This window comes from Coregonus lavaretus (assembly GCF_964263955.1).
Source record: "Coregonus lavaretus genome assembly, chromosome: 36".
Lineage (NCBI taxonomy): Eukaryota > Metazoa > Chordata > Actinopteri > Salmoniformes > Salmonidae > Coregonus > Coregonus lavaretus.
Window position 1 is genome coordinate 27,345,015 of NC_140023.1, and position 24,663 is coordinate 27,369,677.

General features: G+C 40.8%; 1 protein-coding gene across 2 annotated transcripts in view; it reads left to right on the plus strand.

The window, feature by feature from the left end:
* Nucleotides 1-24,663, plus strand: part of LOC311110935 (adenosine kinase-like) — a 38,874-nt gene that overhangs the window by 6,114 nt on the left and 8,097 nt on the right. The window contains exons 1-6 of one of the 2 annotated variants that reach the window (XM_084153580.1): nt 7,067-7,206; nt 8,772-8,846; nt 15,271-15,324; nt 21,297-21,375; nt 21,509-21,681; nt 21,844-21,952. In XM_084153580.1, coding sequence (XP_084009706.1) covers nt 7,193-7,206; nt 8,772-8,846; nt 15,271-15,324; nt 21,297-21,375; nt 21,509-21,681; nt 21,844-21,952 — 504 coding nt within the window. In that variant the 5' untranslated portion in view covers nt 7,067-7,192. Of the gene's footprint in view, nt 1-7,066; nt 7,207-8,771; nt 8,847-15,270; nt 15,325-21,296; nt 21,376-21,508; nt 21,682-21,843; nt 21,953-24,663 lie in introns of those variants that run through there. The other variant, XM_084153581.1, reaches the window with a different exon arrangement.

Here is a 24,663-nt window from a genome sequence, read left to right on the forward strand (position 1 = left end):
TGTATTTTCTATTCGGTACATGGGAATTTAACTGCCAAAGTTATTTTGATGTGCACTACTAGCTATTGAGTATCATAATGGTGGAGAACGAGCGGAGGGGGTTGCGCTGTTATTCAAAAACATTTCCCAATGTTGACAGGTCTGCTATTTGTATGTTGAAACACATCTGTGTAGGCTACATTTTGTTGTTGGTGACCCTGCATGCAGAAAACACAATCTTTAAGCTAAGACTGAAAGGTTTTGAACTTAAATTTACAGTAGAGGGCAGAAACCCGTGTGGGACAGAGTTAAGGTTTTGCTTCATGGTCCTTAAAGGCATTGGCCTTCTTGCCTGTAAGTGAGGATTTTGCCATAGTCTCTCGGCTATAGAGGGTACCCATCAATTCCAACACCTTTTTGGGGGGGTTCTTGGCTGAGCCTTGCCACAAATTGTATTAATTTATTTGGATTTTGGAGCCCTCTTCCAGTTCATCCTATAGAAAACATATAGGCCTATCATACATCGTATGTTCAGGCATGAGGTCACCTTTCCAATAATGAGAATAAATGTATCCTTGTTAATTTTTTTAAACGTGTTTATGTTATTCACAATGCACCTATTCACAGTTGGCTAGTTAATATAAAAATCATGGAAATGAGGGAGGAAAAGGATTAGGGATAGGTCAATTTCAACTATCTCATATGTATTGTGAATGTAAGAATTACTTCTGCACAATAGGGATGAGTAAGATAGGTGACTGATGCTTACTCAAAATTGTTTTCCTTTCCCTCCCAAGCACCTGCACTTCTTTGAGGACTGATGGATGCTCTACAAAACATAATTGTTAGATTTAGTAATAATAATATATAGTAATTTAAAAACTGGTGAACACATTGCATTTTGGAGAAACTGACTAATAAATGAAAGACAAAAGTAGTGCATCAGGCTACAATAACATTTGAAGAAATTCTATTCATTATACCACAGCATTGTTGAATACTCGATTCTGATTGGCTAGAAGGGCATTCTAGAATGGACATTAAAACCAGATTACCGGAGAGTTGGAAAAGATATCGGGACACCTTGCAATCATGACGCAGTATGTGTCTACACATGCAGACTGTACTTGCTACAAAGTTACAGAAAGCTAAACCCACAACTACACAAACTGAAATTGGATACATTGTAAACGCAGGTCCAACGAGGAAAGAATTTAGCTAGCTAGATTAGATTTGTTTTTCCAGAGACCTATTTTTTTGGAGCATCTGATGATGACCTAACGTGGTGAGTGATGAACATGAATTTCTCTGGTCCCTACTGCTGCAGTCATGACGCAAGTGGCACTATGCTATCAAATCAAATTGTATTCGTCACATGCGCCTAATACAACAGGTGTATACCTTACCGTGAAATGCTTACTTACAAGCCCTTAAACAACAATGTAGTTTTAAGAAAATATAGTTAATAAAATATTTACTAAATAAACTAAAGTTAAAAAGTAATACAATAAAATAACAATAATTAGGGACCAGCTGTTTTCAGCAACAGGTATTTTTTTGGGGTTGTCATATTGGCAGGTTTGCTTGCAACAAACTATTTAGCTAGCTTCTAGCCTAGTGTTTGATATGCAATGCGATCTCCTCCTAATTAACAGTCAGTGTTGACGAGTTTCCTGACGAGAAGGCAAACTTTTCTAGCTATGCCAGACAAAATCGGGCAGTATTAGCTCATTGTTATGAATGTATCGTAATGAATGTCAATAGAAAACACCTACTTTGCTGTTATTCTGGCTGCAGAGGTCTTGACTGTGTTAGCTGTAGCTAGCTGGCTAGCTAGCAAGCAAGGGATAGGAATGTTGCCAGCGAGCATGGCAACGGAACATAAAGAACGGACAACGGGGTTGCGTCCATAAATATTGAACTAATCGAACGAACGACTGGGTTGCGTTTCTAGCAACCAAAATATGAGAAAGTTTTGAATTCGCTTATATAAATGAAAATATCAACAACAAAATTATACAGGTAAAAATGTGCTTGTGTATTGTTTTCTTTGGCAACTGTGGTATAAGTGGGACAACCAGCTTAAACAAATGCAACAGAATAAACTTTGCTGTTATTCTGGCTGCAGAGGTAGTGACTGTGTAGCCGTAGCAAGTTGGCTAGCTAGCAGCAAGCAAGGGATAAAAATGTTGCCACTGAGCATGGCAACCGAACATAAAGAATGAACAACTGGGTTCGAACCAAAAATGGAAATGGCAACGAGATGTATACCAGTAAATGTGTGCTTTCATATTGTTTTCTTTGGCAACTGTGGTATAAGTGGGATAAACACCTCCGTTCTGTACATTACCTTGGAAAAATGAACTCTGCAAAGGGACTCGGCTCCAAGGTAATGTACAGAATGCCGGCGTTTATCCCTTACTTATCCTACATAGTGATTCAAGATGAAGTGCTACATGTGCCTAACTAGGCTACTCTTATACAATTCTAAATAGCCAAAATAGCTACTAAAAACAATTTGTATAAAGGTATTAATTATCATCTTATCTCATAAATCCATTTTCATCATGTAATTCTCAACATATCCCTAACAACAGCAAGTTACAAGGTTCCCCTTTATACACTCTGTGCCTTTATACACTCTGTGTGAATATTCATTGGAGTCCGCTCTGTCGCCACGACTACGACTATGAAAGCCAAATGACCAATATTCTAGAACACGTATGTGCATACACATACACGTTTTGGACTCTGATAAACCCTTTACACTTCAGCTTTATTGTATTTTCCCCTACTGAAGGGGAAATTAATCGATTATGCATAAGTACAATAGCTTTGGTCCAGTTTTTCGCAAGTACTCATTAAATTGTTGCTAGTGGTTGTACTAAATTACCCTCTAATTACACAAGTTGCATTTGTTTACATTGTGAGCCTAGCTAGTTAATGTAGCTAGCTAGTAGTAGTAGCTTCTTGACTTCATAAATCTTAGTAAAATAACCAGTGGTGTATAGTCGAGGCCATACAGTGAGGGGGAAAAAGTATTTGATCCCCTGCTGATTTTGTACGTTTGCCCACTGACAAAGACATGATCAGTCTATAATTTTAATGGTAGGTTTATTTGAACAGTGAGAGACAGAATAACAACAAAATAATCCAGAAAAACACATGTCAAAAATGTTATAAATTGATTTGTATTTTAATGAGGGAAATAAGTATTTGACCCCTCTGCAAAACATGACTTAGTACTTGGTGGCAATCACAGAGGTCTGACGTTTCTTGTAGTTGGCCACCAGGTTTGCACACATCTCAGGAGGGATTTTGTCCCACTCCTCTTTGCAGATCTTCTCCAAGTCATTAAGGTTTCGAGCCAGACGTTTGGCAACTCAAACCTTCAGCTCCCTCCACAGATTTTCTATGGGATTAAGGTCTGGAGACTGGCTAGGCCACTCCAGGACCTTAATGTGCTTCTTCTTGAGCCACTCCTTTGTTGCCTTGGCCTTGTGTTTTGGGTCATTGTCATGCTGGAATACCCATCCACAACCCATTTTCAATGCCCTGGCTGAGGAAAGGAGGTTCTCACCCAAGATTTGACGGTACATGGCCTCGTCCATCGTCCCTTTGATGCAGTGAAGTTGTCCTGTCCCTTTAGCAGAAAAACACCCCCAAAGCATAATGTTTCCACCTCCATGTTTGACGGTGGGGATGGTGTTCTTGGGGTCATAGGCAGCATTCCTCCTCCTCCAAACACGGCGAGTTGAGTTGATGCCAAAGAGTTCCATTTTGGTCTCATCTGACCACAACACTTTCACCCAGTTCTCCTCTGAATCATTCAGATGTTAATTGGCAAACTTCAGACGGGCCTGTATATGTGCTTTCTTGAGCAGGGGGACCTTGCGGGCGTTGCAGGATTTCAGTCCTTCACGGCGTAATGTGTTACCAATTGTTTTCTTGGTGACTATGGTCCCAGCTGCCTTGAGATCATTGACAAGATCCTCCTGTGTAGTTCTGGGCTGATTGATCATTGCAACTCCACGAGGTGAGATCTTGCATGGAGCCCCAGGCCGAGGGAGATTGACAGTTATTTTGTGTTTCTTCCATTTGCGAATAATCGCACCAACTGTTGTCACCTTCTCACCAAGCTGCTTGGCGATGGTCTTGTAGCCCACTCCAGCCTTGTGTAGGTCTACAATCTTGTCCCTGACATCCTTGAAGAGCTCTTTGGTCTTGGCCATGGTGGAGAGTTTGGAATCTGATTGATTGATTGCTTCTGTGGACAGGTGTCTTTTATACAGGTAACAAGCTGAGATTAGGAGCACTGTTCAAATAAACCTACCATTAAAATTATAGACTGATCATTTCTTTGTCAGTGGGCAAACGTACAAAATCAGCAGGGGATCAAATACTTTTTTCCCTCACTGTATGCAACCAAAATCAATTTCATTTCTCATTATTTCAATTCACAAGATGGGATGAATGTATGCGTGTTTTAATCGGCATATGCTTGCTTCAATTATGACCGTACGCCGATTTTCAGATCATCAGAGTACAGTGTTTACATGACTAATGCCATACTCGGCCTTCTACCATAATCAGTTTAATATTAAATTATTAGTGTGCATTTAAACGTACTCAATTGATTTCAAAGGAAGCATTTCCTCAACGGCTGACGGCAATGGCGGACGGCCGATGGCTATATAGTGTAGCAGGGCTGTTAGGCTGGTGCAGCCCATGTGTATTTGATATGTAGCTGTGCGTGCTCTGACATGCACCAGCCACGTTGTGTGCGCGAGCGTTGCAAAATCAATTTACACATGTTATTCAATAATTTCATCAAAACTTCTCGCGAGCGTTAACGAGCGTCTGCGTAGCCAGGCACTAAAATAGAACTTAGTTCTAGTTTAGACGCTTGACGCGCTGCAAGTCCCGCCTCTTCTTCTTCTTCATGATATCATAGGTGTCCACAAACAAACGTTTAAAGTGCATACCACCAACTACTGTGCTGGAATGTACGATCAATAATGATTTGCCCAATTCTGTACTACTATGAAAATATTATTCAAAACCCAATAAATCCCTACTAACTTCTACCACACACTCCCCAAAAAAACCTTCCCAACCCCCCACCGCATTAAACTGTATCTATATCATGCTGAAACACTCCACCCTTAGGCTTGTTCAGCATGTCAACAACCAATTTCAACACTAACATCTGTTATCCCGTTATTGCAGTCTCCACAATAACCTTCAACCTAGCATTTCTGCTTTTCACAACCCGAGTCGTATTGATAACCTTACCAATAAAAGCTATGAAGTCAACTTTATTCATTATCAAAGTGTCCTTTGACACCGCACATTCATTAGCGCAAGATTTCTGAACAGGCCTCGGAACCATGCCAGGACCATCAGAAGCACCAGCCCCAACAGTAGGTCCACTTACTACAGGAACATCCATGTAAGCGCCATCAGTCCGCACTGTAGTTTTACCGATCTGTTTTACGGCCTCTGCATATGATACATCATGACTGATCCTATATCTCTGAGCCTCTCCAGCCTCTCTCTGCACCTGGCATCCACCAAATGCTGCACTGTTGTCACCTCCACAATTACAGCAATTACAGCACCTTCACATTGCTTCCACATTCACCGTAATCATATTCCCCTCCACACTTGCCACATATTTTATATCCTTTACACTGAGCAGCTACGTGTCCCATGCTTTGGCATTTAAAACACTGCGGTGCATATGGGACAAATTCTCTAACATTTAAACTATGAAATCCTATTTGTACTTTTCCTGGCAAAACTTTCTGAAACCTTAATCACTGATAAGCTTACACTTCTTTGACCCTCTTTCCTACTGATCAACATTTTGGCCTCAATCACTCTGCGTCCCTAAACATTTTCTTTAATATCATCTGTGGACATAGATGTTAGGACAAGTCCAGCCTCTCCCATCTCGTTATTGGTTTTTAGGAGCATATACCCACGTGGGTGATTGAAAGATGAACAAGGTCCACACTCCAGTCCAGTTGGTTGCAGTAATGCACCTTATAGTTGGTTGCCAACCACCATATAAAATTCGCAGAAGAAGATTGAACAAGGAGAGCTTAATAGAAATTAACTAGGTTTTCCCTTTCATCTGTGGATTAATTGTTGGGAGTAGAGAACACTTGATTTTGTGTGGCTCAAAATGGGTCGATATTCTACAAAGATCCATAATTTTTATTTTATTTCAGGTAAAATAACAACCCAATGTTTATATCCCAGGACAAATTAGCTAGCAACAGCAAGGTAGCAAGCTAAATGTGTTTCTACCAGTCCCCAAATTAATATAGTTGGTTCAGAGTTGGTTTTGATATTTCAACCTGCATGTCCTGATCACATAAGATGTGGATGGTCAAAATCAAAATGCGCACGCGCGTGGCCGGTGTAGTCAGCATGTGAAGTTATCTGCGATCATAGTGGGTTAGGGGTCAGAGGTAGGGGCTCAATACCCTGTCACCCAAGTCTCGGTCTGTCTGTGACTGTAAATCCTTGAAGCACCGACGAATCTAATGTTTAGTCTGAGGCTGAGTAGCGCTTTCCTCAACACAAGTTCAATGTCACTGTCGTGTCATCGGGAGCTACTCACACCGCTAGCTCGGCGTCTAGGCTTGCTAACGTCAGCTAATTATAATTACAGAAAATGTGTCTTCGGAGTTGGTCTGATAACGACTTGAACAAAGGGCCTACCGTTATTTAGTAAATACATGCATGCATGCCTCCCGCGTGTTCACAATTGAATCGTTGCATCATTATTATACGCTATTTTCTAAAGACAAACATATCCCTCTAATTTAGCCAGCTAACGTTAGCTATTCTGATACTTTGTGTGGGAGTTCTCCTATCGGGAAAGTGTCTGAATATGATATCTGTGCACATTTGTCTCACACATTACGCTGTAATAATGAGCCCCCTGGAGACAAAATAGTGAAGCTCACCAATCACAGAGCCAGACAGCAGTACTTTGTCCCTCCCTCTTCTCGCATAGCCTATCAGACCAGCTCGAAAGGAGGGGTCGGGCTTTCAGACGAAAATCGATTCAAGCATTCATCAAGGGAGGTTGAAACCCGAGGTTTGGGGACGAAGAGTCCTTTTTGGCTGGTTAGTCTGAGGCGGCCAACAGGTCTGTTACACAGAGTTAAACTGTTTCTGAGACAAACAGACGTACACCATGCCAGCAGCAAGGTAAGGACACACTAGACTTTGGAGAGGACCTGATGTGCATTGTGTTATATAGTCTGTACAGTGCATGGTTCAATGCTGAGGTGTTGGTCTATATAGTGGATGGTAGGATGCAGATGTGGTATAGACTATGCATAGACTGTTCAGTGGATAGTAGGTTGTGGTTGTCTGTTTAGTGGATGGTAGGATGCTGAAATAATGGTGTAGCTGGTATGGTGGTAGGGAAATTGCCTCACCACTGTAATCATAAGGGAGCATATAGAGAGCTTGTTCAGTAGGAACCTGTGTGCATTAAGGGTGGGGCGTCAGTGAAACACTGATCATTATTTTATTAAGAACGGGCCAACTCCCTAGAGGCCTATTAACATAGTGTATTAATGAAGGCTAGAGTAAGTTAGAACATTTTATTAAAGTGTCACTCCACAATGATACAATTGAGAATACAAAATACAGATTTTTTTAAACTACATTATGGACCACTCAAATAGAGTTTTGAGACACTCAAAAACAATCATAATCAAACATGGTGCATATTTCCTTTAGCGTCATCTATAATACATTTTATTCTCTATAGTATACATTAGTATCAGTTATTATACATTCCGTCATTTATACACATGTATCAAAAACAAAAAGTACAGTAGATAAAAGGACATTTAGGCACTTATAAAGAAACCTCTCCGTTGGAGGATCATGTTACCTGATACATTTTCACACTTTCTACAAGGCTATATGCAGGAAGCAAACAGTCAAAACAGGGGGGGAATAACCTGAACTTGTCCATCAAGAAACGTTTTCGTTGCAAAACGTTTTCTGTTGCAAAACATTTCGCTATGGTGTGCAGTGTGCACTAATGAATACACCCCAGATGTACAGTAGCGAGAGAGAGTTCAACAAGGTTCACCCTGACCCTGCACAGCCTGTCCACTTTTATTTGTTTTGGTCTTGAATATTATACCTAAGCCGTGTGTGTGTACTGAAGCCTGATTTAATATGCGTATCACTCTGACACTGTGTCCCTCAGCAGTGTCAGTCTTTTGACCCGCAGCTGAAACTCTCTCACACACACGCAGGCAGGTCTGTTTGTTCAAGTCAGTTCTGTTTTACTATTGGGTCTCAGAGGGGGAGGAGAGGTGGGTAGGAGAGATGTTGGTTTAGAAACATATTTGGGATAACGCTTGTCACAAGACTACAACTGTTACAAAATCAAGCTTTGTGTTCAACTCATCCCTGGAAGATACACACGAGCATGCGTACACACACACACACTGCTGTCCTCCTGATGGTGCCTTTAAGTGAAATATGTCATGTGATGATGCATGAATGAATATAGGTCTTCTATCACATCTCTGTTAACACCATCTGTGTTCACAGTCCATATTCTCACCTATTGACGTTATGTAGCGCGCCAGACTGTTTAGGCCTACCTATTATCCTGCCGTCGCGTGAATGGTACACATATGGGCGGTCAATGGAACGCATAGACTGTTATTCCACCATTTTCTGATGATTTGTAACAATACAAAAGTAATGTGATTGATATTAATCTGTATGTGTGTGTTTTACAGCCCTAATTCTCTGTTCGGGATGGGGAACCCCCTTCTGGACATCTCAGCCGTCGTGGACAAGGACTTCCTGGATAAGTGAGTCATTGGGTACGGGGCTTAGGTGGCTTTCACAGCTAGATCGTTTGTACCCCCTATGTTTGGTTTGTTTGTACAGGTGTGAACACTATCCACATTCTGATGTGCACCAAACAAGTGCAGAGTAGTTGCATTATTATATTAAAAGAGTAGTTCACTCAAAAAGTGTTGTCTCAGGCCAATTCCATTCGTACCATGGTGCCGTTCGCTGCAGGTCAGAACACAGCCCGGACCAAACACAGGAAAACAACCAAGCATTTAATGAAATGCACATAACTTGATTTCTATAAAACATTTTATGTATTTCTCAACACCAGTAGGCCTATATATTAATAGAAAGACCAAGGTCTTTGGTTGAAATGGGCACCCTTTTATCATAGATTATTCTAAAATGGAGTTCTTAACACTGGGAGCGCCGGAATTCCATAACTACTAGAATGGCCATGACAGTCATTCTGACCGTTAATGTTTCAATTGTGTAAATTTTCTATAATAAATAATAAATTGCAAAATTAATGCATTTATTATGTTAAAATAGGTCATGAGCAACCTCAGGACACCAAATCTAAATTGTAATCAGTCAGAAAATGTATTGATTTATCCAGAAGCGCATAGACTGTAAATACTAAAATAAGATGATAGTGTATTTTCTGACTGTAAGACAACAGTTGCCTACCCATAATAATAATAATAGATGTGGCCTAAAGACCAGAATAAATTGACAAAAGTCTGATGGGTGACAATCAGGGTCGGAAATGAACGTTTTGGTCCACAAGCCACTGTGGCAGGTAGATTTAAAAAATCTACCAGCCACTCAGATTTTTCACCAAACAAAATATATGTTTCGCCATAATTACACAAAATATCACACACAAACCGATGAGCATGCTTTCTAATGTTTCAAAAACAATAAATGTATTACTAGTAAGAAGTAATGGGGTGCTCTCCCGAGTGGCGCAGCGGTCTAAGGCACTGCATCGCAGTGCTTGAGGCGTCACTACAGCCAAGGGTTCGATCCCAGGCTGTGTCACAGCCAGCCGTGACCGGGAGACCCATGAAGTGGCGCACAACTGGCCCTGCGTCGTCCACTGTTAGGGGAGGGTTTGGCCATCTGGTATTTCCTTGCAACGTCAACAGTGAAGAGGCGACTCCGGCGCAGTGAAGGCCATATCTCAGACTGGCCAATAAAAAGAAAAGGTTAAGATGGGCAGTCTGAGATATGGCTTTTTCTTTGCAACTCTGTCTAGAAGGTCAGCATCCCGGAGTCGCCTCTTCACTGTTGACGTTGAGACTGGTGTTATGCGGGTACTATTAAATGAAGCTGCCAGTTGAGGACCTGTAAGGCGCCTGTTTCTCAAACTAGACACTAATGTGTTTGTCCTCTTGCTCAGTTGTAATGGGGTATATTGCTTACTTTCATTTAATTTTTGTGACCTGTGTCTTTTAAAGATGCACTAAGCAGAAATCGCTCCACTATTTCCTGGTTGCTAAAATTCTAATAATTTGCCTAATTTCAGTTTGTGACAAAAAAAGCAATTATAGTGTAGAGAATCAATGTACCATCTAAATCGCTGTGAAATATATTTTCCATAACCAAAAATATTGTTTTTTTCAGCTGTTTTGAAGCTCGTGTACAAAACCAAAACAGTGAGGGGAAAAAAGTATTTGATCCCCTGCTGATTTTGTAAGTTTACCCACTGACAAAGAAATGATCAGTCTATAATTTTAATGGTAGGTTTATTTGAACAGTGAGAGACAGAATAACAACAACAAAATCCAGAAAAACGCATGTCAACAATGTTATAAATTGATTTGCATTTTAATGAGGGAAATAAGTATTTGACCCCCTCTCAATCAGAAAGATTTCTGGCTCCCAGGTGTCTTTTATACAGGTAACGAGCTGAGATTAGGAGCACACTCTTAAAGGGAGTGCAAATGGAAGAAACACAAACAACTCTAAAAATTGTGCTGATGGTCTCTGTTTCAAAATATAACTTGTTCCTAGAATAACCATGGATCCATGCCCATGTGAGTACAGGTGACAATCAGCAATATAGCCTTTTGGGAAAAATATCCTTTCAATTTTCTTCTGTTATATTCCATTATATTCTTACTGTAAAATATGTGTTGACTGGTAGGGCATAGCCTGTGACGTCTGCTAAATGAACAAGTTGATTTCATTGGCATGACACAGCCATAGCCTGCTACTAAGCACAGATAAATACAATTATGTCAGCACTAATTGTGAATGAAGAACAGGGTGGGCCATTCTACTGTATTGATCTTTTTAAAGTATAATCTCAAAACAGTATATACCCTATATCAGTCCACCGAATCCAAGCAGTCTTATTAGTCTACTCTAGGCCTACTTGGAGTAGGCTACACAGTGAGAGCGTGTGTAATTTACAATGACAAGACCAAGACTAATGGATGGACATGCTGCGTTAGCGTTACTACAAGATCTGAATAAAAACGACTTGGATGGCAGGGAAGAAATGGATCTCTGATGACTATTCTGAATCATGCTGAATGGCTTTCCATATCTGGGAAAATATCCATATCGGACAGCAGTTGATCGAGTGTCGGCTAATGTGGTGATCATGCTTGTGGAACCTTACATTGGCAAGGAGAGAAATGTCACCATGGACAATTTCTTCCCTTCACTGTCATTAGCGAACAAGTTGCTCGCAAAGAAAACAAGCCTGGCCGGCACCATGTACAAAATAGATGGGAGCTCCCTCCCTTTACGCAAAATAAGGCAACTGCACAGTAGCAGTTCTCAATAACAGTGGTGCTGTTCTTCACAACAGTGCTGAAGACCACACTCACACTTTACCAATGCAAGGCAAGAAAAAACGTCTGTGTCATGAGCGCCATGCATCCGACAGTTGACAGTTGCCATTGATCGGGACACAGCAAAGAGAACTGGAGACTATTACACACTACAACAAACGAAGGTATGTCACTATTACATAATACACATTGCCATATATAGATACACTTATGCAACGCTCTTCTGTATCAAACGTGTTGTTTTTCCTATGAGAAAATTATCCTCACCTTTTTTTATTTTGTTCCATAGGTCGGTGTGGATGTTTTGGATCAGACGGCTGTACTCGGTGAAAGGTGGAACTCGCCGCTGGCTTGTTGCTGTGTTCTACAACCTGCTTGACTTGGCTGCTATCAACGCACATGTGTTGTTCAAGCAGTAATTGAACAAAACCATGAGCAGGAGAGACTTCATCATGAGTCTGGCACACGGGCTACATGAGAGACATGAGGGCCAAGGCAGCAGCAAAGATTCCACGCGAGCCATTGCGCAAGCATAATTGCACACAGCTCCCGGGGAGGAGAAACTGCCAGGTGGGCAGATGCACACAGAACAGAACCCGCGACACCTGTTTCAGCTGCAAGCGACTTGTTTGTGGGAAGTGTTGCAAGCAAGTGAAAGTGACAAAGATTTGTGTGGTGACTGTTAGGACAAGGGATAACAGCTGAATGAGATCCAACTGTTGCGTGAAGACGCACACCATAATGTAAGCATGAGCGAAGCCACAAATAATGTGTCCAATAACTGACAATAATGTACTATTTTGACCTGTCATATGGACACTTAAATACATTATAAATCCATTATAACTTTTGTGCTGATTTTCACTATCCACACGCACACTTGGCGCTTATACTGATGTTTAGGCTACTGATATTTTCTTCATTGACTGCGCCTCTTGCTGACCGTGCGTCTTGGTGGTTTGGGTATTTTTATTTGTTTTGTTATAAAAAGAAGCTTTTACTGTGTTCCAACGTATATTTTTTTGGTTTCATAGTTGTAACAAAGGCACTCCACAAATAAAATGTATTTGACACTTGAAATTCTGTGTTTTTAGTGTTTTTGTTTTTACATATAGCCAGCCTATAGTAACGTAATGAAAAAGTTGTTATTTCAAATATAAATGTTTCTGTATTCTAATGTTACCTAAGACCTTTATAAACCCAACCAAATGATTATTTTTTCCAATAGCATATATTTATTAGACTGTTAGAATGCTGACATCCAAAAGATGTGTCATTGGCATGAAGAGGGGCTGGCTGCTATTTTTACTCTTCGAGGCCCTGCTATTCTACTGTTCAATATGCATACGGTCATGTCATGGCTATTTTGAGTTTTTGTCTTTTATGATATTTATCTCAAAGTACTCCTATAGTGTAATACACATATTGAGGAAAAGTCAGGGACGGGTAGGTGAAAGGTTTTTATTGAAATTACTAAATTGAAAATGGTCAGATTGACCATCTTGGCGGTTTTAGTGTTAAAGGAATAATCCACTCAAACTATCTTTAGGTATTCTTTTCATTAGTCCACTGTTGATACAGTCCCAAAATGTTTTGCATGTCATCAGTCAAGTTTTCAAGATATAGGATTTTCATTTTCACTGTGTTTTTCATCATGATGATACATTTTGCTTTATCATGATACTGTGGCAAGTGAAACTTTGCTTCTTGAAAATCCTATATCTTGAAAACTTGACTGCTGACTTGCAAAACATTTTGGGATTGTATCAACAGTGGACTAATTAAAAAAATACCACTAGATAGTTTGAGTGGATTATTCCTTTAAACCTACCAATCACACTGTCCACTTGAAATGAATGTAGCCAACAGAGTCTAACACTAATCAGGCAATTGATTTTGATTGAACAATATTCATTATTCAACAGTTTATACTTTGTTAGTATTACTTTTTATATAACCATTCCGAATTAAGCATAAAGGCTAACTATGATGCTATAATTTCTACATGGCTTGACCTAGCATTTCGGAAATAGGTTTGAAATATAGCTCTCCCTTTGCTTTTTTCAACAAACATAATTGTTCATGGATAGCCTCCAATAATTCAAACAATGAAAATACCAAGACATGCCTAATTTCTTTACTTCCACCACCTATAAAAACAGAAATTCCCCTCATCTCAATGTTTTGAGATGCTAACATGAATTGACCAGGTAGATAACCTCTTGCAAAGAAGTCACACATTTATATCTTACAATTATTTGGCTACAAAGCACTCTAGATTGGGAGGAATAGGCTAAGTACTGTGACAACCAGACGGGGTCTCCCCTATTCACAGCAATCAGCGGTTATTGCATTTCCTCCCGCATGTTGTTGCTGTCTGTTATATTAATTCCCAACCTTTCGGACGCGCACCTGAGTGGCTGGAAGCGGCACTGGTCAGCCACTGAGTAGGGTAGCAGATTATCCATCCTGAAGGGCACAAACTGCAGTAGGTGGCCCCTTCCCTGAAATATATTTTCTTAGTAAACAAAACGTTAGAAACAGTTAGCCTACATGTTACACAGACCTTTTTTGGGCAGTTTTGGAAATGCTATATTGTAAAACTGAATAAACAGAAACTAACTGGAAGTTTGGAACAAGAACCCTTCGGCTCACTAAAGCTACATGCTCTGCCTCAGTTGAGCCCTGCTAGCTACCACTGACCCAGTCAACCCTGACTGAGACCACGCCCCAGTGCTCCACTCATTGTGCGTGGCAGGAAGTGTCCTGTACTGACACGTAGGGCTGACAGTCCAATCATTCCACCGTCCAAGGCCAAACTATTTCCCTGGCCTCATTTCTCACCACTCTCCCCTACTCCTAACCCATCTCGCCCTCTCTTCACCCTCCCTCACTCCTGTCCTGACAGTGGGGTCTTGGCTGGCATGGGCACAGAGATGTCACATGTATGTGTGAGATATAGCTAGCAGGCTGGCACAGAGATGGCCATAGTAAGAGATCAGATTGTGTGTGTGTGTCACTCCTCTAGCCTGTCCCATCATGTCACAGTGCTATGAAGTTGTATGTCACCAAATGAAGAGAGGAGGGACGAGAAAAGGGGAAATTTATCTGGACTGAAGCAGTGGGGGTTACTGACCTGCTACACTAGACCTGTAGCTTTTGCAGAGCGTGAGACGCTCCTCGATGCCCTAGTGTAGCTCCTATGTTGGGGTAGTAGCTGTATGTAGTGAGAGCACGTTAAGGGTTAGTGGGGTTCGGATAAAGTTTAGTTGGGTTAGTTAGGTTTAATTAGTGTTTAGTAGTGGGAGCGGATCAAAGGGCTCTGCTAGATTACAGCCCAGAGACCAGTCTGTCTCAGACCACTTACGTAAACAATGGATTAGAACTATAGAATAGGACCAAACCTTGAACATTCTTTGGTTTTAGGGAACAATAATAGTAGTCTACACTCACATTCAACACACACACACACACACACAAACAAACAAAGCTGATAAATCCAGAGAGAGCTGTGGTGTAAAGTAATCCACTTGATCCTGATTAAAGTGGAGTGGGTTTTAATCATCTCGGTGTGCACATATGTATATAATCAGATAATCTCATGCTCTCTCTCCCTCTCTCTCTCTCTCAGGTATGGTCTGAAGCCCAACGACCAGATCCTGGCAGAGGACAAGCACAAAGCATTGTGGGTACCTCCTACCACTTCCATTAATTCAAACAATCATTCAACATCATCCGAGGTTAATCTAGTCTCAGTAGCCTCACATTTGCCTTGTTTCTCTGTTGCATGAAGAAGTGTTTTTCCATTTTAGACTCCTGATTGACTGTAGGTGCGCTGTGTGGTCACTGTTCAGACACGCACGCACACATGCAGGGTCCGTAAATTCACACACTGAGCTGTTCTCTTTCCTGGAGTGGGCTGGACAGAACAGACACGTTCTAGAATTCACCAGGACGAGTCTAGCCAATGATGGGGCAGGAGGTTCAGAACTAGCCAATAGAAGAGCAAGAGGCCTAACCTCCCCCTCCCTCCGGGCCAAAGCAGTTAGAGAAAGAAAGTCTACATTTAATCACAGAGAGATAAGAAGACAGCAGAGTGGAAGGTTTTCCCAAGATTCAGTAGGATACAACCAAGGTTGTATTCAGATCAGTATATCATATGAATGTGGTACCCTAAAACATTGAGCACTTCTCAAGGCGTTGGGAGAATAATTTGGCATGCAGCTAGCTAGCTAAGCAAACAACGTGTCATTTAGCTTGCTTCATCAGATATTAGGCTTTTGGAAAGAGCTTGACATCGCCAAGTTCTCGTCCTGGCAAAGTTGTCAGTCGGACTACTGTCATCACCATTATAGATGGCAAGCAAATCAAACAATATTTGGATATAGCCATCTAGTTTATTTCCTGAAAGTTAGCTTGTTAACTATATTGACGTGATCTGTTATTAGCTAGCTAGCTAATTTGACGTGGTCCAAGTTGGTTAGAGAAAAAGTACATTTGTTCTACTTACCACTATGTTTAGCCAACTGTACAAAGTTTCTACGCTACCGTTAGCTTGCAAAGTAAACATTATCAGCTAACAGTACATCGGCAAATGCGCCCTTCTGCTGCTTGACAGGCAGAGCCCACAAAGGATGGAAAATTAACCTAAACCACTCATGCTTGTCAGGTATAGATCACTTTTATTTTTATATCACTGAAATATCAAATGAATGGTGGCTGATATCTTGAGGCTACCCTCACGTATCTGAAATTACATGATCAATTGATATGTACTGATCATGAAAGCATGCAGTTACTTGCTGTATAACTCTGATGATAGAGCTAAATGTGTGCAATTGTTACCGAGGTAAAGACAGATTCAGGTTGGATATTCAACGGATATTCGCCTGTAGTTTTCCTTACGTCCACCAACAGCAGTTAGGGACGTCAACATGGTGACAAATCAACATTTTCACATTTCAATAGCTGTTTAACGATTAAAACTTTCAAAACTGGTTCTAGCGAACCCGATGGCAGAGAGACATATTGCACAAACTTTTTTTTGTTGATTTACATCTCGCACTATTTTAAATTATTTGTTTTAATTTTTGAAATTCAATAGCGCCTTGGTCATGTGACCCACACACCAAAAACAAGGTTCATAATGGCCTACACATTGCACATCCTTTTGTATGTCCATTTGCATCTCATGAGATTTTACAATAATTTTTACAAGTTTCACATTTCAATAGCTCCTTAGTCATATGATCTACACCCCTCAAACTACTTTCAGAATATCCACTGAGTAGCCTTATACAGTGAGGGGAAAAAAGTATTTGATCCCCTGCTGATTTTGTACGTTTGCCCTCTGACAAAGAAATGATCAGTCTATAATTTTAATGGTAGGTTTATTTGAACAGTGAAAGACAGAATAACAACAAAATAATCCAGAAAAACGCATGTGAAAAATGTTATAAATTGATTTGCATTTTAATGAGGGAAATAAGTATTTGACCCCTCTGCAAAACATTACTTAGTACTTTGTGGCAAAACCCTTGTTGGCAATCACAGAGGTCAGACGTTTCTTGTAGTTGGCCACCAGGTTTGCACACATCTCAGGAGGGATTTTGTCCCACTCCTCTTTGCAGATCTTCTCCAAGTCATTAAGGTTTCGAGGCTGACGTTTGGCAACTCGAACCTTCAGCTCCCTCCACAGATTTTCTATGGGATTAAGGTCTGGAGACTGGCTAGGCCACTCCAGGACCTTAATGTGCTTCTTCTTGAGCCACTCCTTTGTTGCCTTGGCCATGTGTTTTGGGTCATTGTCATGCTGGAATACCCATCCACGATCCATTTTCAATGCACTGGCTGAGGGAAGAAGGTTCTCACCCAAGATTTGACGGTACATGGCCCCGTCCATCGTCCCTTTGATGCAGTGAAGTTGTCCTGTCCCCTTAGAAGAAAAACACCCCCAAAGCATAATGTTTCCACCTCCATGTTTGACGGTGGGGATGGTGTTCTTGGGGTCATAGGCATTATTCCTCCTCCTCCAAACACGGCGAGTTGAGTTGATGCCAAAGAGCTCAATTTTGGTCTCATCTGACCACAACACTTTCACCCAGTTCTCCTCTGAATCGTTCAGATGTTCATTGGCAAACTTCAGACGGGCCTGTATATGTGCTTTCTTGAGCAGGGGGACCTTGCGGGCGCTGCAGGATTTCAGTCCTTCACGGCGTAGTGTGTTACCAATTGTTTTCTTGGTGACTATGGTCCCAGCTGCCTTGTGATCATTGACAAGATCCTCCTGTGTAGTTCTGGGCTGATTCCTCACCGTTCTCATGATCATTGCAACTCCACGAGGTGAGATCTTGCATGGAGCCCCAGGCCGAGGGAGATTGACAGTTTTTTTCTGTTTCTTCCATTTGCGAATAATCGCACCAACTGTTGTCACCTTCTCACCAAGCTGCTTGGCGATGGTCTTGTAGCCCATTCCAGCCTTGTGTAGGTCTACAATCTTGTCCCTGACATCCCTGAAGAGCTCTTTGGTCTTGGCCGTGGTGGAGAGTTTGGAATCTGATTGATTGATTGCTTCTGTGGACAGGTGTCTTTTATACAGGTAACAAGATGAGATTAGGAGCACTCCCTTTAAGAGTGTGCTCCTAATCTCAGCTCGTTACCTGTATAAAAGACACCTGGGAGCCAGAAATCTTTCTGATTGAGAGGGGGTCAAATACTTATTTCCCTCATTAAAATGCAAATCAATTTATAACATTTTTTCCATGTGTTTTTCTGGATTTTTTTGTTATTCTTTCTCTCCCTGTTCAAATAAACCTACCATTAAAATTATAGACTGATAATTTCTTTGTCAGTCGGCAAACGTACAAAATCAGCAGGGGATCAAATACTTTTTTCCTTCACTATATGTAGCACAACCTTTTATTTGTCCATTTTCCTTTCAGGTGATTTTACATGAATTTGTCTATGTTTTTCATTGTTTCCAATTTCAATAGCTCCTTGGTCATGTGATCTACAACCCTGAAACTACTTTCAGAACATCCACTCACTAGCCTTATATATTGCACAACCTTTTGTTTGTCCATTTTCCTCTCAGGTGATGTTACATGAATTTGTCTATGTTTTTCATTGTTTCGAATTTCAATTGCTCTCTGGTCATGTGACCTACAACCCTCAAACTGCTGTCAGAATATCCACTGACAAGCCTTATATATTGCACACCCTTCGTCCATTTTCATCTCAGGTGGTGTGCAATATATAAGGCTTGTCAGTGGATATTCTGACAGCAGTTTGAGGGTTGTGGGTCACATGACCAGAGAGCTATTGAAATTAGAAAGTTAAAAAGATTCATGTAAAAATGTGTGAGATGAAAATGGACAAACTAAAGGGTGTGCAATGTGTAGGCCCAATGAGTGTACATGCTGAACCTTGTTTGAGGTCAGTAGGTCACATGACCAAGGAGCTATTGAAATTCGAATGTAAAAAAAGTTTGTACTTTGTTTACGCTCCCTAACTAATTCAACTAGGAATATGGAATGTTGCTCACATTTCCACATGTTTATTAGCTTTGGAAAGCAAAGTAATGTCCATAACATGAAAATAAGACCTGTGCAATGTTGTGCGCAATTATTCCAACATCATGACACTTATTTGGAGTCTGTGGCTCAAGTGGTATGAAAGCTATTGAGGTTTGAATGCGCGAATATCCAACCTGAAACTGTCTTTACCTCAGTGCAATTGTTTTGCATGGAATAATTGGAAAATTGTAGTTCTGACTATGCTCTTCAAGAGGTGATGATATTCCAACTAAATACTTAACATTTATTTAACAATCCCTTGAAAACGACACGCAGTTGTCAATAGTTTTAGCGTAGCTGGGGTTCTCCTTGCCCAACAGCAGGCAAATTGAACACTGCACCTTATTGTGAAATGTTATTGATAACGACCTATTAACTAAGTGTCTCAGAGAAGGAATGCTGATTTTGCCAATTCAATCACAATTAATATGATTACATGGACACGGGGAACCTGATCCTAGATCAACATTCTTAGGGGACTTTCACGTCGAATTGGTTTGTAGCGTTTTTTTTACAACTGTAGTGCGTTTCCCCTCTAGTTCGGTTTGGTTGGACTGGTGTGAACACTATCGCACTCGGGAGCGCACTAAACAACGCACCGTGATTCGCTGCAGGTGAGAACGCAGTCAGGTCCAAACACAGGAAAAGAACCAGAGTTGCGCAGTATGATTGGTTGCAAAATGCATGCAGCATCATAACTTGACATCTCTGAAACATTGTGAGTAGCAGCGCATTTATGAGTGTATCCGATTAGGGGAGACAGGGGCTATAATGGGGATATAGGTTACTGAATAGCCTATTCACATTGCAGTTGGAGTGGTTATTGCTCAGTTTCCTCCCGCATGTTTTTGGAAGACCAAAGCGAAAGTATTATGAAGATTGGAACACACAAGTGATGCTTCATGATGCTCATAGATGGATTTAACGTGAGCATTTATGTCCAATAAACAAATGACTTGCATGGACACGTGGTTTTTGTTTAGGAATTTTAGTTTGTTTGACATTTGGCAATATGAAACCAACCGGACCAAAAATCAATAAATAGAGCTATAGCTCAAAACTATGTGGGAAAAGCCCTTACTCTGAGACTTGATTCATACTGCCCCAGAAAATATGTACATAGTTATTATATCTGGAGCATGTCCAGACTGAAGGAGCAGAGAGAGGTGTGTAAAAGGCAACAGTCTCTGTTTGTTGTAGCCTTGGGAGTTTCCCTCCGCTCTAATCCAGGCGTTCCCATTGGTCGAGGAGAAACGTCTCACTGCAGGAGGCGTATTGAGACTAAGAAGTGTAACATTCAGGATGTTGCAGATATAAATTAGTTGATTTATTCTACTTGTCAGACAATCATATCTGCTCTACACAACTCATTTCTATCTGAACGTTCTGTAACTTTGTGTCATACTGAACGGACCCCATGTGTAGGTGTTTGAGCTGTGTCCTAGGTGTGCTGTCCCCCTTCCCCCCAGCCCATTCCTGTCCAGATGTTTGAGTTGTGACCAATACTGACCTCAGCTGTTCTGTTAGCCAACGACCACCCTGCTCTAGTTGAGTCAGCAGACAGACTGGGCAGTAAACAAACCACTAAGGTTGGGAAATAGCTGTGCTGGAGGGCGAAGGCCTCTGATTCACTCCTCTGCGTCTCTCTAAGCCAATGGCGCAAACAGTCTCGCAAAATCTCAGCCTCACCTCCTTGGCACTGTGATCTGCTGGGCCAGCCCTATTTTAGTCTGTTTAACATGCATTCCCCCCTTACATACATACACACGCGGACCAGCACATGCACGCACGCAAACACCTCCCTCTCTCCCCCATCCGTCTCTCTCCCCCTCTACCATCCCCTTTCCATCTCTCACTCTCTCTCTCACTCCATCTGTCGGTCTGTGTGTGTTATCAGTAGGTGATAAGGCTGCTAAGTATAGAGAACAGAACATGTAACTTGGGCCATAACGGTCTTTAGCTCTGTCTCAGAGGAAAATATAATGTTTCTCAAACCATATGTACTGAATCGTAGTAAAGCTTGAAACCATATAACAAACTTTTCCCTGTTGTCTTAAACATTGTACGTGCATGTGTGTTGTAGGTTTGAAGAGATTGTCAAAAAGTTTAAAGTAGAGTACCATGCCGGAGGAGCTACACAGAACTCTATAAAAATCGCCCAGGTATGACACACACACACACATTTAGTCATTACACTATCCCACAGTACCTTCTCCGAAATGTATGTTTCATTCACACACACTGACACACACCACACACTCTAAACTACTCTAACACACACCCACTCCTCTCCAGTGGATGATCCAGGATCCCCACAAAGTGTGTACGTTCTTCGGCTGTATCGGGGAGGATAAGTTTGGGGAGATTCTGAAACAGAAGTCAGAGGAGGCCCACGTGGACGCCCACTACTATGAGCAGACAGAGAAGCCTACAGGGACCTGTGCCGCATGCATCACCGGGGACAACAGGTAAACACGACATTCTCTCGCTCTCATAATACACACATACACACACTTTCTCACTCATAATATACACACACACTCCAAGGACAACAGGTCAAGATTCCACTCCATCGAACGCCAAAGTGTCCCTCTCATCAACTGCAATCTTTCTTTTGTTCCCTGTCTCAGGTCTCTGGTAGCTAACCTAGCGGCAGCTAACTGTTATAAGAAGGACAAACATCTGGACTTGAAGGAGAACTGGAAACTGGTGGAGAAAGCCAAAGTCTACTATATTGCTGTGAGTAACAAAGACCACATACACTACCAGTCAAAAGTTTGGACACACCTACTCATTCAAGGGTTTTTCTTTATTTTTACTATTTTCTACATTGTAGAATAATAGTGAAGACATCAAAACTATGAATTAACCCATATGGAATCATGTAGTAACCAAACAATAGCCATCCTTTGCCTTGATGACAGCTTTGCACACTCTTGGCATTCTCTCAACCAGCTTCACCTGGAATGCTTTTCCAACAGTCTTGAAGGAGTTCCCACATATGCTGAGCACTTGTTGGCTGCTTTTCCTTCACTCTGCCGTCCAACTCATCCCAAACCATCTCAATTGGTTTGAGGTCGGGGGATTGTGGAGGCCAGGTCATCTGATGCAGCACTCCATCACTCTCCTTCTTCTAAAATAGCCCTTACACAGCCTGGAGGTGTGTTGGGTCATTGTCCTGTTGAAAAACAAATGATAGTCCCACTAAGCCCAAACCAGATGGGATGGCGTATTGCTGCAGAATGCTGTGGTAGCCATGCTGGTTAAGTGTGCCTTGAATTCTAAATAAATCACAGAATGTGTCACCAGCAAAGCACCCCCACACCATAAACCTCCCCCTCCATGCTTTACGGTGGGAACTAAACATGCAGAGATCATCCGTTCACCCACACCGCGTCTCACAAAGACACGGCGGTTTGAACCAAACATTTCAAATTTAGACTCCAGACCAAAGGACACATTTCCACCGGTCTAATGGCCGGTTCACACAGTCCCCTCTGAACAGTTGATGTTGAGATGTGTCTGTGACTTGAACTCTGTGAAGCATTTATTTGGGCTGCAATTTCTGAGGCTGGTAACTCTAATAAACTTATGCTCTGCAGCAGAGGTAACTGTGGGTCTTCCATTCCTGTGGCGGTCCTCATGAGAGCCAGTTTCATCATAGCGCTTGATGGTTTTTGCGACTGCACTTGAAGAAACTTTAAAAGTTCTTGACATTTTCCGTATTGACAGACCTTCATGTCTTAAAGTAATGATGGACTGTCATTTCTCGTTGCTTATTTGAGCTGTTATTGCCATGATTGTGTTATTTCATAGTTTTGATGTCTTCACTATTATTCTACAATGTAAAAAATAAAAATAAAGAAAAACCCTCGAATGAGTAGGTGTGTTCAAACTTTTGACTGGTAGTGTACATATACACTGAGTAGCAAATATACACTGAGTAGCATTGATTATAACAGGCTTACTAGCATTGATTATAACATACTGTGTAGCATTGATTATAACAGGCTGTGAATAATTTATTATAACATGTTTAGTAGCATGGATTATAACAGGTTTAGTAGCATGGATAATAGCAGGTTTAGTAGCATGGATTATAACAGGTTTAGTAGCATGGATTATAGCAGGTTTAGTAGCATGGATTATAGCAGGTTTAGTTGCATGGATTATAACAGGTTTCGTAGCATGGATTATAACATACTGTGTAGCATTGATTATAACAGGCTGTGCAGCATTGATTGTAACAGGCTGTGAATAATTTATTATAACATGCTTAGTAGCATGGATTATAACAGGTTTAGTAGCATGGATTATAGCTGGTTTAGTAGCATGGATTATAACAGGTTTAGTAGCATGGATTATAACAGGTTTAGTAGCATGGATTATAACAGGTTTATTAGCATGGATTATAACAGGTTTAGTAGCATGGATTATAGCAGGTTTAGTAGCATGGATTATAACAGGTTTATTAGCATGGATTATAACAGGTTTAGTAGCATGGATTACAGCAGGTTTATTAGCATGGATTATAACAGGTTTATTAGCATGGATTATAACAGGTTTATTAGCATGGATTATAACAGGTTTAGTAGCATGGATTATAGCAGGTTTATTAGCATGGATTATAACAGGTTTAGTAGCATGGATTACAGCAGGTTTATTAGCATGGATTATAACAGGTATAGTAGCATGGATTATAACATGTTTAGTTGCATGGATTATAACAGGTTTAGTAGCATGGATTATAACAGGTTTAGTAGCATGGATTATAACAGGTTTATTAGCATGGATTATAACAGGTTTATTAGCATGGATTATAACAGGTTTAGTAGCATGGATTATAGCAGGTTTATTAGCATGGATTATAACAGGTTTAGTTGCATGGATTATAACAGGTTTATTAGCATGGATTATAACAGGTATAGTAGCATGGATTATAACATGTTTAGTTGCATGGATTATAACAGGTTTAGTAGCATGGATTATAACAGGTTTAGTAGCATGGATTATAACAGGTTTAGTAGCATGGATTATAACAGGTTTAGTAGCATGGATTATAACAGGTTTATTAGCATGGATTATAACAGGTTTAGTAGCATGGATTATAGCAAATTTAGTAGCATGGATTATAACAGGTTTAGTAGCATGGATTATAACAGGTTTATTAGCATGGATTATAACAGGTTTATTAGCATGGATTACAGCAGGTTTATTAGCATGGATTATAACAGGTTTATTAGCATGGATTATAACAGGTTTATTAGCATGGATTATAACAGGTTTAGTAGCATGGATTATAGCAGGTTTATTAGCATGGATTATAACAGGTTTAGTAGCATGGATTACAGCAGGTTTATTAGCATGGATTATAACAGGTTTAGTAGCATGGATTATAACAGGTTTAGTTGCATGGATTATAACAGGTTTAGTTGCATGGATTATAACAG